The following is a 12,402-nucleotide window of genomic DNA, read 5'->3' as shown; positions in this document are numbered from 1 at the left end:
TATTTATTTGATGTATGATTGATACAATTCAAAAAGACTACTGTTAACAACTTAACAATTACATATCCTTGTGGTAGAGACGATCCTCTACTTCCTGTTTCTGTTTGTGTTCGACCACACGGCTGTAAGGTTAACGTCCTCTCACCTGATCCTGTGTGATGGATAATTAACGAGCTGCTGGCCTCGAATCAGTCAGAGAGAAGAACACCTGATCCCTCTGAGTTTTTAATTAGCCACTCGAGGAAATGCTACACACCACAACAATGAATATTTTATCACTGATCTGTCGTATCCTCCTTACGCTTCTGCCTGTTTTATTTATTTACAAAATAAAGTGTTTATTTTACTTTTTAACCACTAATGCAGGACAAGGCTCTGTAAATATAAAGCTTGTGTTCAGGTCTTTAAAACGTTCTTATATGTGATATAATTATAACATTTATTTATAGAATAGTAAACTAAATTCTAAAAAGTATAATTTAATCGACTTTTCTCCTTAGAAATGAATACAAACCAAAGATAACTGTAACCCCTTAAAATCATGAAAATGTACGATGAATGTAGGAAATGATGGAGGATTTTACCTTTAGCTATTAGAAAGGAAGATCCAATGGGTATTACAACAACAACACACATCATTTGTAGTTAAGTGCTAAAACACACACACAAAAATATTATTTAAAACAACAGTACCTTTATTAATTCTGCTGATCTTTGCACACATTTCATGTAATAGCTGTAAATGTCCTCTATTAGAAGTTTGATATTTTATAAATGTTGTGGCTCAGATGCCGGTGGGGGAGATCAGGAATCCGGTGAAGGTGTGGCTGGTGCTGTCCATCTTCGTCACCAAGCTGTTGTACCTGGTCGCCTGCAGAGACACGGTGTCTCCGACCTCCAGGTCCAGCACCGCAGAGCCGGAGGTCACCAGGAAACCCTCGGACGTGTCGCACAGCGTCATGTGATCCTCACTGTTCTTCATCATTTTCACACACACCTACAAGTGATCATACAAGTGGTGGAAGAAGTACTCAAAACAAAGCCTTCTCATATACATTTTCCTAAGTTAAATTGGGTGCATTGTTTCTGATAGCAGCGTTCCTGATAGGGCCGTGGGTTTCAAGCCAGCCCACATTTCAGATATTACGTCATATCGGACGCAAATCTGGATCAGCTCCGTGGTAGCCCCGTTTTTAGAGATTTGTGTACGGAGGGTTTTATTTTCTGACACTGTGAGTTCCCTGACACACCAGGACACATATCTATGTATAAAATACATCATAAAGTGCATTTTGCATTATAGGAGACCTTTAAAGTGTGCAACAATGGGTGGATAAAGAGTGCTCCTTAAGATGACACAGATTTTTCAAGGATGTCAGGACCTCATATCGATTTTAACCGATTATAATAGGATAGAGTTGGACCAAGTATTCAAAACATTGCAGAAATAGAGCCACGGTAGGACCTAAACCTAAAATATTGGCAACCATAATATAATGGATTGAAAGTATAAAAAGCAGTATTGAAGAAGTATGAAAACGAAAAAGTACTACAACTTTAAAATGTTTTTCAAACACTTTCGCGGCTCTTGAGGACAAAATGAAGCAAATTAAAAGAACTCACTCTGCTCTTTGCTGAGAAGTGATAACTGAAGAAATAGATTCCTTTGATGGCGCATGTGAACGTCCCGTTGTTCAATTCCTCTCCACGAAACTGCTCATCCAGCTCAGGCAAAATCTGGCTGTGGGAAGAGTTTAGCTGTTACATTTTCCTATTAAGGATTTGACCACTCTTTGTATCCTTACTTTAGTTAAAAAGGTGGCCTTTAAGCGAATAAAAAACTATTAATCACAGTCTGCCTCATAAACTTGTTTCACTATAATTACATTACATAACATTTATTTCCCTGAATGTAAACGTTAGCAGCACTGACCGGTTGAAGTCGATGTTATTGTCGAGTTCTGGAGTTTGAGATATCACCCGTTTGTAGGAGAAGAAAGATATCTGCTGGTTGGAAGGGTTGAAGGGTCTTCCTTTCTCCCCGTGTCGGCCTGGGTTTCCGGAATGTCCAGAAAGACCCGCGTCCCCCTTCAGGCCGGGGCGTCCTGGGGGGCCCCCGAGACCCAGGAACCCCTTCTGGCCCCTGATAGCCTGTCCTGCCTCACCTGATCCTCCAGAGAAACGTCGGTCAAGTTTCGAATTTCAAGGCTTTATTCAGTCAAAATACTTATGGTTTTTTTAAGAAACATTTAGCAATAAAAATGTGAAAAAAAGATATTGAAAACTATTCTTAATTTTTTCCAGAAAACTTTAATATACTGATAAGTCATGTGTTTAAATCTCTCCCAAATTGCAACTTAAATATAAAGTTTATTTGTCAAATTTTAAAACAATGAGTGAAAATGTACCAGCTCAGTAAAATGTAAGAAAACATTTCAGTAAACGTATAGAGTCAGATCTCCAGAAGAAAAACAATAATTAACATCAAATGTTTCTGAAGTCTCTGTCTCAGCTCACCAGCGTCTCCCTTTTCTCCCATTGGCCCGTCCATGCCGTTGGGCCCATGGCTGCCCGGTATCCCCGGGATCCCATTGGAGCAGGACTGTGAGACGACCAGAGAGATGTGGAGCAGGAGCAGAAACACTGCAGTGCCGCAGCTCAGCCACCGGGGGGCCTGAACACACACACACACACACACACACACACACACACACACACACTTGTTTTTGCTACTTAGCAGGACTACCGAAAATATGGGAACGTGTAATGAAAATATTTTTTCAGTGGTTTTGACATTAGATTTGGGTATCTGAAGAGCCTACAAACCCACACGTTGTGAAATAAGTGACCTCAAGTTGTTATTTGGGGTCAAAACCTGGTATTTCATAATTACATATTTTTGTGGTCGTGCAATTACATTTGGGTATCTGAAGTGCCTACAAGATATCATACATGTAATTTTAAAATAAATTAATTGCTAAAGAAAATAGATTTCTTCATATGGTACAAATTAGATTAATACTAGATAAGACATAGACAACGGTTCTAAATCTGCTTCTACAACAAAACAAATAATACTTTGTTCAAAATACCATGACGTAAAACTGTCCACTTCTCTATCACCAATGCTGCTGTCTGAATAAGTGATTTTCTCGCTTTTTGTCTACATGCAAATGTTTTTATTTTATTTTATAGAACGCAAAAGTCTCACCATTTGTAGATAAAGCAGTCCCTCGTCTTGTGGTGGAGTGATACGCTGACGGAGAGCGGAGATGTTTCAGCTTCAGTCCGGAGAAATAAACAGGAAGTGAAACAGTTCAATGGCGCATGCTCTGTTGGAATTTATATTTTTTTAGGATGCTATACTTCTAGTAATAAAATGACAAAAAGTTCATATGTATGTAAGTTTCAGGTATTTGCGTATTTCATACTCCACAGTTTTTTAGGTAATATACTTTACACTGACACAAATGTTTCTGAAGTGTGTAATACTTTGAAGATTAGGATATTTCACACAAGAAATATGTTGTAAAATATGCATTAAAAAACATAAAGAAAACATAAAATCGTTCAGTTTTGCTCAACTTTGACCATCTAAATAGGTTAAATGCTTATTGGTGCATCTGGGGTAATAAACAAATGGTACGATATAGCACAGTGTAAATATAGGCTACCTAATGGCAAGTTAAAGGGTTACATTATTGTTATTCCACTAGTTGTGTTCATGCTTTAAGATATATGTGTATATTGTAGCTGGTTAAGGTGGAGTTCATATCACACTATAAATTATAGTTTACCTTTTCTAATGCATTACATTCAACTTAAGAGTAACATCATTGAGGAAGATTCAATATGTAATTGATTTTCCAACTAATTTGGAATGCAGTGACATGTATTTAGCGCTGAAATGTAGATTAGAAATAAGAGGTTTCATACAAATTTAGAAACTTGTACTTGTTCACATTTATTGTTATTTTGCTGTATTTTTGGTTAAACTTCACTTTCTGTTCCTGTTAACCTGTAATTACACATATTTAATTAGTCTGACAAGCAAATCATCCATCAGAGGAAGTGAAACACTGACACAAGAAGTCAGGAAAATCTCCCATGATGAAGAAGTGATGATGCAGCATTGTTGAATCTTTCTGATTAAAAAAACATGTTCTCATATTAACATTTTGTTCTGATTTTTAATCTGAACTTCCTGTTTCTATCTCTGTTTTCCTGGCAGTGTTTTTTAAGGCTCTTTACCCGAATCTACATGTCAGTATCTGTTCCACAAAATATGAAATGTTGTCAACGTGCCCATCAACAAAGAGCTGATCTACAGTAAATGTATTATAGTGACATCCTGTCAAATATACCAATTCTTCATTCTCAGATCCTCTTTAATTTTCTTGCATTTTGTAAATGTTATGTTTTATTTTTGCGCAAGTTTCGATTGACAATCTGATACATTGTTTTGAACGACATCGGGACTATAGATTAAAGAAAAGGAAGCGGGCAAATGTCAAATATGTTCTTTTATTTCAAATAGGATAGACATTAGACTTGAAAATGCATCACGTTTCAGCCTTGGAGTTTAAATCAGTTAATAATGAGGAAAAGGGCTGTTTGTATGTCCGTCCTGCAGGTCAGTAGGAGTGCAGCAGGAAGCCGGAGAAGATGCTGTATCCTTGCTGTTTTCCTGTCATCCCTCTGTAGTCTTTAGTCTCCAGCCAAACCTCCTGATCCCTCGACAGGTAGACCGCCAAGCTGCCCGCCGTCACCTGAAGGGCAAATCAGGAAGTACTTTAATGTATTTAGACAGAGGTGGGGATTACAAATACTACTTTTTCTGGTATCAGTACTTTACTCCACTACTTATTTTTCTGATGACTTTTTACTTTCTAGTTCTTACATGTTGAACACAAATACCTGTACTTTCTACTTCTTACATGTTGAACACAAATACCTGTACTTTCTACTTCTTACATGTTGAACTCAAATACCTGTACTTTCTACTTCTTACATGTTGAACACTAATACCTGTACTTTCTACTTCTTACATGTTGAACTCAAATACCTGTACTTTCTACTTCTTACATGTTGAACTCAAATACCTGTACTTTCTACTTCTTACATGTTGAACACAAATACCTGTACTTTCTACTTCTTACATGTTGAACTCAAATACCTGTACTTTCTACTTCTTACATGTTGAACTCAAATACCTGTACTTTCTACTTCTTACATGTTGAACTCAAATACTTGTACTTTCTACTTCTCTCATTTTCCAAACAGCTGGTTCCTTTAGTCTGAATGTGTGTTTGGTGCGTGATCATTATTCTTTAGAGTCATTGCCTATTGATTTGAACACGATCCGTGTATCCATCATTTCCTGGTCTTCTCTAAAGAAGAGGGACCAATGGAAACGTTGTCATGTTGCCGTTGTTCAGCATGGAAACATTCATTAGCTAACAATGACATTATTGTTCTATTAATATAAAGGGAGGTCAGGTACTCTTTAAAACAGCTGCTAGTTATGGGTACTTTTTACTGAAGTATATTTCAAAGCCTCTTTACTTTGACTTGAGTAAAGAAGTTTAGTCAGTACTTCTACTTTCACCAGAGTATTTTTAAACACGAGTATCTGTACTTCTACTCAAGGAAAGGATGTGTGTACTTTTGCCATCTCTGTATTTAGAATCACAGGATACATATTTTTGCAGAGCTTGACACCAAAAAAATGAACGTACCGCCACTAATTACATTCACTAATGTTCTGTACTTTAACAAGATGTTGACGAACTGTTGCTCTCATCTTATCTTATCTTATGAGGTCAACATTGCTGCTACTTATAACCATTTTTTGAATAGGGTGTGATTGGTTGACCCAAAATCTGAAACAAGAAAACAAGTAATTTTTTTCCTTTGCTTAACAAACTCTATTAAATGTTCATCCCTTATTCTCTGAGTCTAAGATGCCCTGTGAGCAACTTGTATGTCGTTTTAACAGTAGGTGGGAACTCTTTGAAAACCTCAAAACGTTGTATAAATCTGTAATATATTATATTATATATATATTGTTTTATACCTGTCTCCTCGTGCGGCGATGATCACAGAACGATGCCAGCAGAACTTGGTCGCGCTTCATCAGCACACACAGTTTGTCATCCAAGGAGGCGTGATACACAAAGTAGTACGTCCCTGACACCCGACACCTAAAACACACAAACTTGATTAAACTTATGGAACATTTTAACCCTGCAAGCTTGAAAAATGGCTTGCACTCCAATGAGGATTGGGGTAGGTTTGTTTGTTTGTAGGTAGGATTACTGGAAGACTACGAGTCCAATTTCATGAAACTTGTTAAAAGGGAGAAGCTTAGTCCAAGGAAGCACCCATTACATTTTGAACCAAGACAAAAGGGTCTTAGATTAATCAGAATTCGGTTCCTGACTGGGATTTTCCCAAAACAGCTGTAGTAAATTCCTGACACCTCAAACACACAAACTTGATTAACTCACTAAAGACTGGTTGTTTTTTTAATCTGGTTTCGCAGCTTGGAAATGCGTACCAACAGCAACGTTTGGACCAACATTTATTTTTTGGTCTAGACTGAATGTCAACAGTAATTAAATGTCAAGAATCTTTCACAGAAATGTTCCCTATACGATGAATCCTATTTACTCCTGACTCCTTCTGTAGTGCCACCATGAAGTTGATATTTGTTTACTTTTGTATAAAAAGTCCTAACAATGCTCAGAGGGATTGCAATTGCATTTGATTCAGACATTGAGGGTTATCGTTTGGGTGAGGGTTAGGGTTACTCAATTGCATTTGATTCAGACATTGAGGGTTATCGTTTGGGTGAGGGTTAGGGTTACTCAATTGCATTTGATTCAGACATTGATGGTTATCGTTTGGGTGAGGGTTAGGGTTACTCAATTGCATTTGATTCAGACATTGATGGTTATCGTTTGGGTGAGGGTTAGGGTTACTCAATTGCATTTGTCGTATTGATTTATTTAACAGGGACAGTGCAAATTAATCAACATTTCTTTAAATGAGCAAGAGGATAGTTTTCATCTGTAGTCCCTGGACAGATTTTGTAAGTCAACCTAAAGACAAGTTTCATTTTAAACAAGTAAATACAATCAAATAAAAACATGCATCGTACTGGAAATGTTAATAAAAAAACAAAACCGAACAATAAAACATAACAAATAAATTAAAAGTAGAGATAAAACTGATTTATGTTACCAAAAGGCTGTTACGAGCCACTCAGAGCTCTGAGATCATCGGGGGCGGGCTTACTAATTACACCCCGACTCAGAACCAAACACACCAAAGCTGCTTTTAGTTGTTATGCTCCCCACAAATGGAACAAACTTCCAGAGAACCTGAGGTCTTCTCCCACGCTGAGTTCTTTTAAGTCGAGGCTAAAAACATTACTTTTTTCAGCGGCCTATCCAGAAGTCTTTTAACTTGTTTTAGCACCTACCGTATTTACAATGTTGTTTTTAAACTATTCTGTATCTCTTTTATGCATGGTTTTTATGAATCTGTTATTCCAATATGTTTATGTATTGTGTTCCTTTCTGTTGTCTTCTTGTTAAGTGTTAATGCTGATGTAAAGCACTTTGAATTGCCTCTGTGTCTGAAAATGTACTATATAAATAAACGCACCTTACCTTACCTTATGTAAAAACACTTCAGAAAAAGTTTAATGATCGAAACTAAATCTTGCACTGCGTCGGACATTGTACGCAAACAGGAATTCTTCCCACCTGAAGCGTCCGGTCTCTGTGTTGTAGTCGTCGTTGATGTTGGTGATGACGTTGGTGAACCGGATCACGCTGGCTTGCTCCGGGTGTGTATTGGTTCCTCGAGCAACACTGAAGGCCGCCTGCTGCTGGACCCCAACAGCCCTGAACGTTATTTTAATTCAATGTAAAGTTAATTAAGAAAAAACTAAACTCCATTTCTCTTTCTTCTTTGTGCCTTGCCCTGATTACTCACCCTGGTTCTCCGAGTTCTCCTGGAGGTCCACCGTGCCCGGGGACTCCGGGTTCTCCAGGTTCTCCGCTCTGTCCTCGTTTCCCAGCAAACCCAATCTGCCCCGGATCCCCCTTTTCTCCCTTCTGAGGCTTGAGAGCACCGTGCAACGCAGCTCCTGTAAACACCATCAATATCTTAATGTGTGCATATGTATGAATGTGTCTGTTGATTGTGTCTGTATTTCATTACATGTCACTTGTTAGACGCTTTTATCCAAAGCGACTTACATACTCAATACTGTGGGCAATCCCCACAGGAGCAATTTGGGGTGAAGTGTCTCAGGGACACAACGTTTGGTTTGAACCTGTGACCCCTTGATCCGAACACCTACGCTCTACCCACTGCGCCACACGATATATGGGTATTTACATATTTGTATACATATTTTTATATGTATTTGTATTTTTGTATTTGGGATTGTGGGAAACGGTATTTCGATCTCTCTGTCTGTACACACAAACTGAAAGATTGACTATAAAGACTTTGACTTTGACAATGGGCTGAACATTGTAAACAACCACAGAAACACAACACTTGCGTCGCCAACCCAGGAATGCATAATCTAATTAAAAATGTATATATGTGTATGTATGTACAAAGAGAGGTAGAGGAAAACATTCCTGTCTTCTGCAATAACACTTTTCAACAGCTCACCTCTGGCCTGCTACACAGTTTTAGTTTCTCATTTCTTATTAATGACCTGTAGTATTTTGGATCCTGTTGTACTTTTGACTTTTGATTTTAATTATCCAGAATATTGTATATTGTTTCTGTCTGTCCGTCCGTCCGTCCGTCCGTCCGTCCGTCCGTCCGTCCGTCCGTCCGTCCGTCCGTCCGTCTGTCCGTCTGTCCGTCTGTCTGTCTGTCTGTCCGTCTGTCTCTCTGTCTCTGTCTGTCTGTCTGTCTGTCTGTCTGTCTGTCTCTCTGTCTATCTATCTATCTGTCTATCGATCATATGTATGAAAAATAGTTCGAGCTAAACAAGTCAGCATTGTCCCAGCTTGTCAAATTAAGATGGATAAATGTTTTTTATTTGAATTACCTGAGACTCCTTTCAGTCCTTTCTGTCCGTCACGACCGTCTCTGCCCGGCAGCCCAGGAATACCTGAGGATGGAAGACAGAGCAAATAATAACATAAAACAATCTTAACCAACATACCTCAACAGTGACCGCCAACTTTTTTAACGACTCTGGTTTCAGAAGTTAATTTCCTTTTAATTATCTGCATGGCTTTTCAAAACAATAATAAGTGTTATTGGAACCAAGCCATCAACTATGAGATGAATTGTGATCATAAAACATTGGAGAAAACTGGAGAAATAAAAAAAGGGAAAGATACAAGACTGTGGACAATTTTGGTGAATAGTTGTCTCTGGAAACCACCGTAAAACTTTTAAACTAACCTTTAAAGATCTACAATGAGCTGATATGTCAACTATTGTCGTAATATGAGAGGACGTTTCTAAATGAGCCACCATGTTGCCATCTTCACTTAATGCATAAGTTATCAAGATTGTATAGAAGTTTGTGAGAAAATGACCCTCCTACTCACTTAATTTATCGCCTCCGTAAACATTTTTCGTATGAGTCCATGGTCTCATCTCTAGTTTCAACACAGCATGATGTTCATATATTAAATGATGGTCTAATTTAGAGTAAAATAGATGATAAAGCACGAATACTTTATGGTGGGGCTACCCTGTAATTATCAGTTGATGTGTACGTCTCAACCCTTTTAAGTGTTTTGAGTTCATCCAAGGTTATTGTAACTCTTTGGTCATCTAAAAAGGTCTTGTTCAGACTTAGGTCCACCCTCTTGTCACATTTAGTTGCAAAACAACAAGATGGCCATTGCCAATATGCCAAATTGAATGATAAAGAACATTAGGGTTAGGATTAGGGTTTAGGGTTATAAATTGGGGTATACCAACAGATTGTTGAACCTTGTGAATGACAGGTTGCATCTCAATGTTGTGCACATTCATTCTTTTTCTTCACAATGAGTTTTCAGTTCATGAAAAATAATATGTTGGTCCCCTTTAAATGGGGTTGCGTTGGTTGCAATAAACGAAGATGGCCATTGCCAAAATGCCAAATGTAATGTTAAAGCAGATTAGGGTTAGGGTTAGGGTTAGCTTTTATAAAACGGGGTACACCTATATATCGTGGTGCCTTGTGATTGACAGGTTTCAACTCAATGTTGTCCACATGGAATCTCTCTCTTCACAGTGAGTTTTCAGTTCAGGAAACATAATATTTTGGTGCCCTTTAAATGTGGTTGCGTAAATTGCAATAAAGCAAGATGGCGACGACCAAAAGGTCAAATTCCAGCCGTTAAAACTGTAGTCAACAAATAATGTGGATTCTGCAAGAGAGATATTGAGACTGTAGAACATATTTTCTTCCAGTGTGAACCGGTACAAGAATGTTGGCTCATTTTTCCGAGCTGGCTCAAATCTAAAGATATATTGGTACACCCTATAAATGTGATGTTGATTAAAGCCACAGTACTTATGAAGGATAAAAACGTGGACTTTCTATTAAACAACTTGATTTTGTTGAGTAAACACTCTATTCATTAATGTAAATATTTGAGAGCTAAACCTCATATCAACGGATGGAAGAATTCATTCAAAGTTTTTGCGAAATCGCTCAAATACGTGACGGACAATAACGCCCAGAAACTTTTGTCATTATTGGACTTATGTATGTTGCTTGAATAGGACTCGCACACTTTCGTAAAGCAAAAACATACATTTTGTATTCGGTTTTAGTTTTAGTTTGCTGTATGTTGTTTGTATTTTTGCACTGTATCAACACCAATTTAAATTGTTGACTGTTATAATGAGCCTTGATGGTTTGTAAGAGAATTGTGTCGATAAAAAATAAAAAATATACTGTAGTCCTCAAACCAATCAGTGACTTCCAAGGAGACTTCTTGAATACAGTCTTTGCTCAATATACTGTACATAAACAAACATTCATGCTCATACCTGGCATCCCAGGCATCGATGCAGCCGGGCAGCACTCTTTGGCCACCAGCGAGGAAATGGCGAATGACAGCAAGGCACCGATCACGATAAACGAACGATGGAGCATGATGAGGAACCTGACAAGGAGACAAGGCACCAAGGAGACATGAGAGGAGATGATAAAACTGAATATGATGGGAAATTGGGAGGTGAGCTAGGGAATGGGATGAAAGGAATAAAGGAATAGACGTTAGGAGACAAACAGGACGGGAAAGTCGACCTTATTTCAGTTAATTATCAGCAGATTTTTTTATTTTCGTACATAGATATATCTTAAATATTTTTGCATTAATAAAGGACAGAAGAAAAAAGGAACATCAATGATCAAGGCGTGTTAAATCTCAACTAATGACGCTTTATAACGTTTATATTACTGCCACATTTAATTCCATATTTTATTCCTTTTTATTCTATTTCTATTGAAATACTGCCATATTTTACTATATTTTCAATTATTGCGAATATTCTTTTATGTTATTTTTTATATATGTTATGACATCAAGTCAAATTCCTCGTACGTGTAAACCGACCTGGTACTAAACCTGTTTCTGATTCTGATTTAATAATTCGCTTAATTGTTCAGATTATGATGAAAATAAAAGTTCCATCCTTAACCCTAACCCAGTTAGTTACCCAAAAGTACACAATCATAATGATTCCCAGATTCACTTTCCATAATACATGTAATTGACTTCAAGCAAGTAATCAACACATAAACATTGCAAATATAAAAGTTAAAACTCACCGTAGAGAACAGATAGATAGAAGAATCAAAAGCACCTCGGGTAGTTTCTAGAAAACTGAAGTGAAGCCGCAGCCTGAGGAGGAAGCCGACAGAAAACACGATTCAGCAGCTTTAGGTCGAGAATCATTTATTCAGAGACCTTAGCATTCAGTTCTGCAATTGTGGGAAGTTATTGAGAGTTTTAGAGACACAGATTTTCTCTGCTTGCCACAACACGAGGGAATCAGTCCTTACATTTATTTTGTGTTTCTTCTTTGTATTTAACTACTTATCAGCTATAGTATATCCTGCACAACCAGAGGTGGAATAAGTACTTACACTGAACAAAAATATAAACGCAACACTTTTGTTTTTGCTCCCATTTTTCATGAGATGAACTCAAAGATCTAAAACATTTTCTATATACACAAAATAACCATTTCTCTCAAATATTGTTCACAAATCTGAAAAAATCTGTGATAGTGAGCACTTCTCCTTTGCCGAGATAATCCATCCCACCTCACAGGTGTGCATATCAAGATGCTGATTAGACAGCATGATTATTGCACAGGTGTGCCTTAGGCTGGCCACAATAAAAGGCC

The 12,402-nt window shown here is 37.7% G+C and overlaps 2 protein-coding genes across 2 annotated transcripts; both read right to left on the bottom strand.

The window, feature by feature from the left end:
- Positions 1–674: 674 nt before the first annotated feature.
- Positions 675–3,326, bottom strand: LOC117539923 (complement C1q and tumor necrosis factor-related protein 9A-like). Its single transcript, XM_034206277.1, has 5 exons — positions 3,212–3,326; positions 2,518–2,674; positions 1,934–2,165; positions 1,624–1,741; positions 675–997 (listed from the first exon to the last, which is right to left on the bottom strand). Exons 1-5 carry the CDS (start codon positions 3,212–3,214, stop codon positions 785–787), a joined length of 723 nt encoding a protein of 240 aa, XP_034062168.1. The 5' UTR covers positions 3,215–3,326; the 3' UTR covers positions 675–784.
- A 1,179-nt stretch (positions 3,327–4,505) lies between these two features.
- LOC117539922 (complement C1q subcomponent subunit C-like) lies at positions 4,506–12,036 on the bottom strand. Its single transcript, XM_034206276.1, has 7 exons — positions 11,822–12,036; positions 11,038–11,153; positions 9,086–9,148; positions 8,005–8,158; positions 7,773–7,913; positions 6,077–6,203; positions 4,506–4,769 (listed from the first exon to the last, which is right to left on the bottom strand). The coding sequence occupies exons 2-7, from the start codon at positions 11,141–11,143 to the stop codon at positions 4,635–4,637; spliced, it is 726 nt and encodes a 241-aa protein (XP_034062167.1). The 5' UTR covers positions 11,144–11,153; positions 11,822–12,036; the 3' UTR covers positions 4,506–4,634.
- Between the last annotated feature and the right edge of the window lie 366 nt (positions 12,037–12,402).

The sequence above is a fragment of the Gymnodraco acuticeps genome, unplaced genomic scaffold (assembly GCF_902827175.1).
Source record: "Gymnodraco acuticeps unplaced genomic scaffold, fGymAcu1.1, whole genome shotgun sequence".
Taxonomy (NCBI): domain Eukaryota; kingdom Metazoa; phylum Chordata; class Actinopteri; order Perciformes; family Bathydraconidae; genus Gymnodraco; species Gymnodraco acuticeps.
The sequence above is the reverse complement of the archived record's forward strand: the minus strand, read 5'-3'. Positions and strand labels throughout refer to the sequence as shown.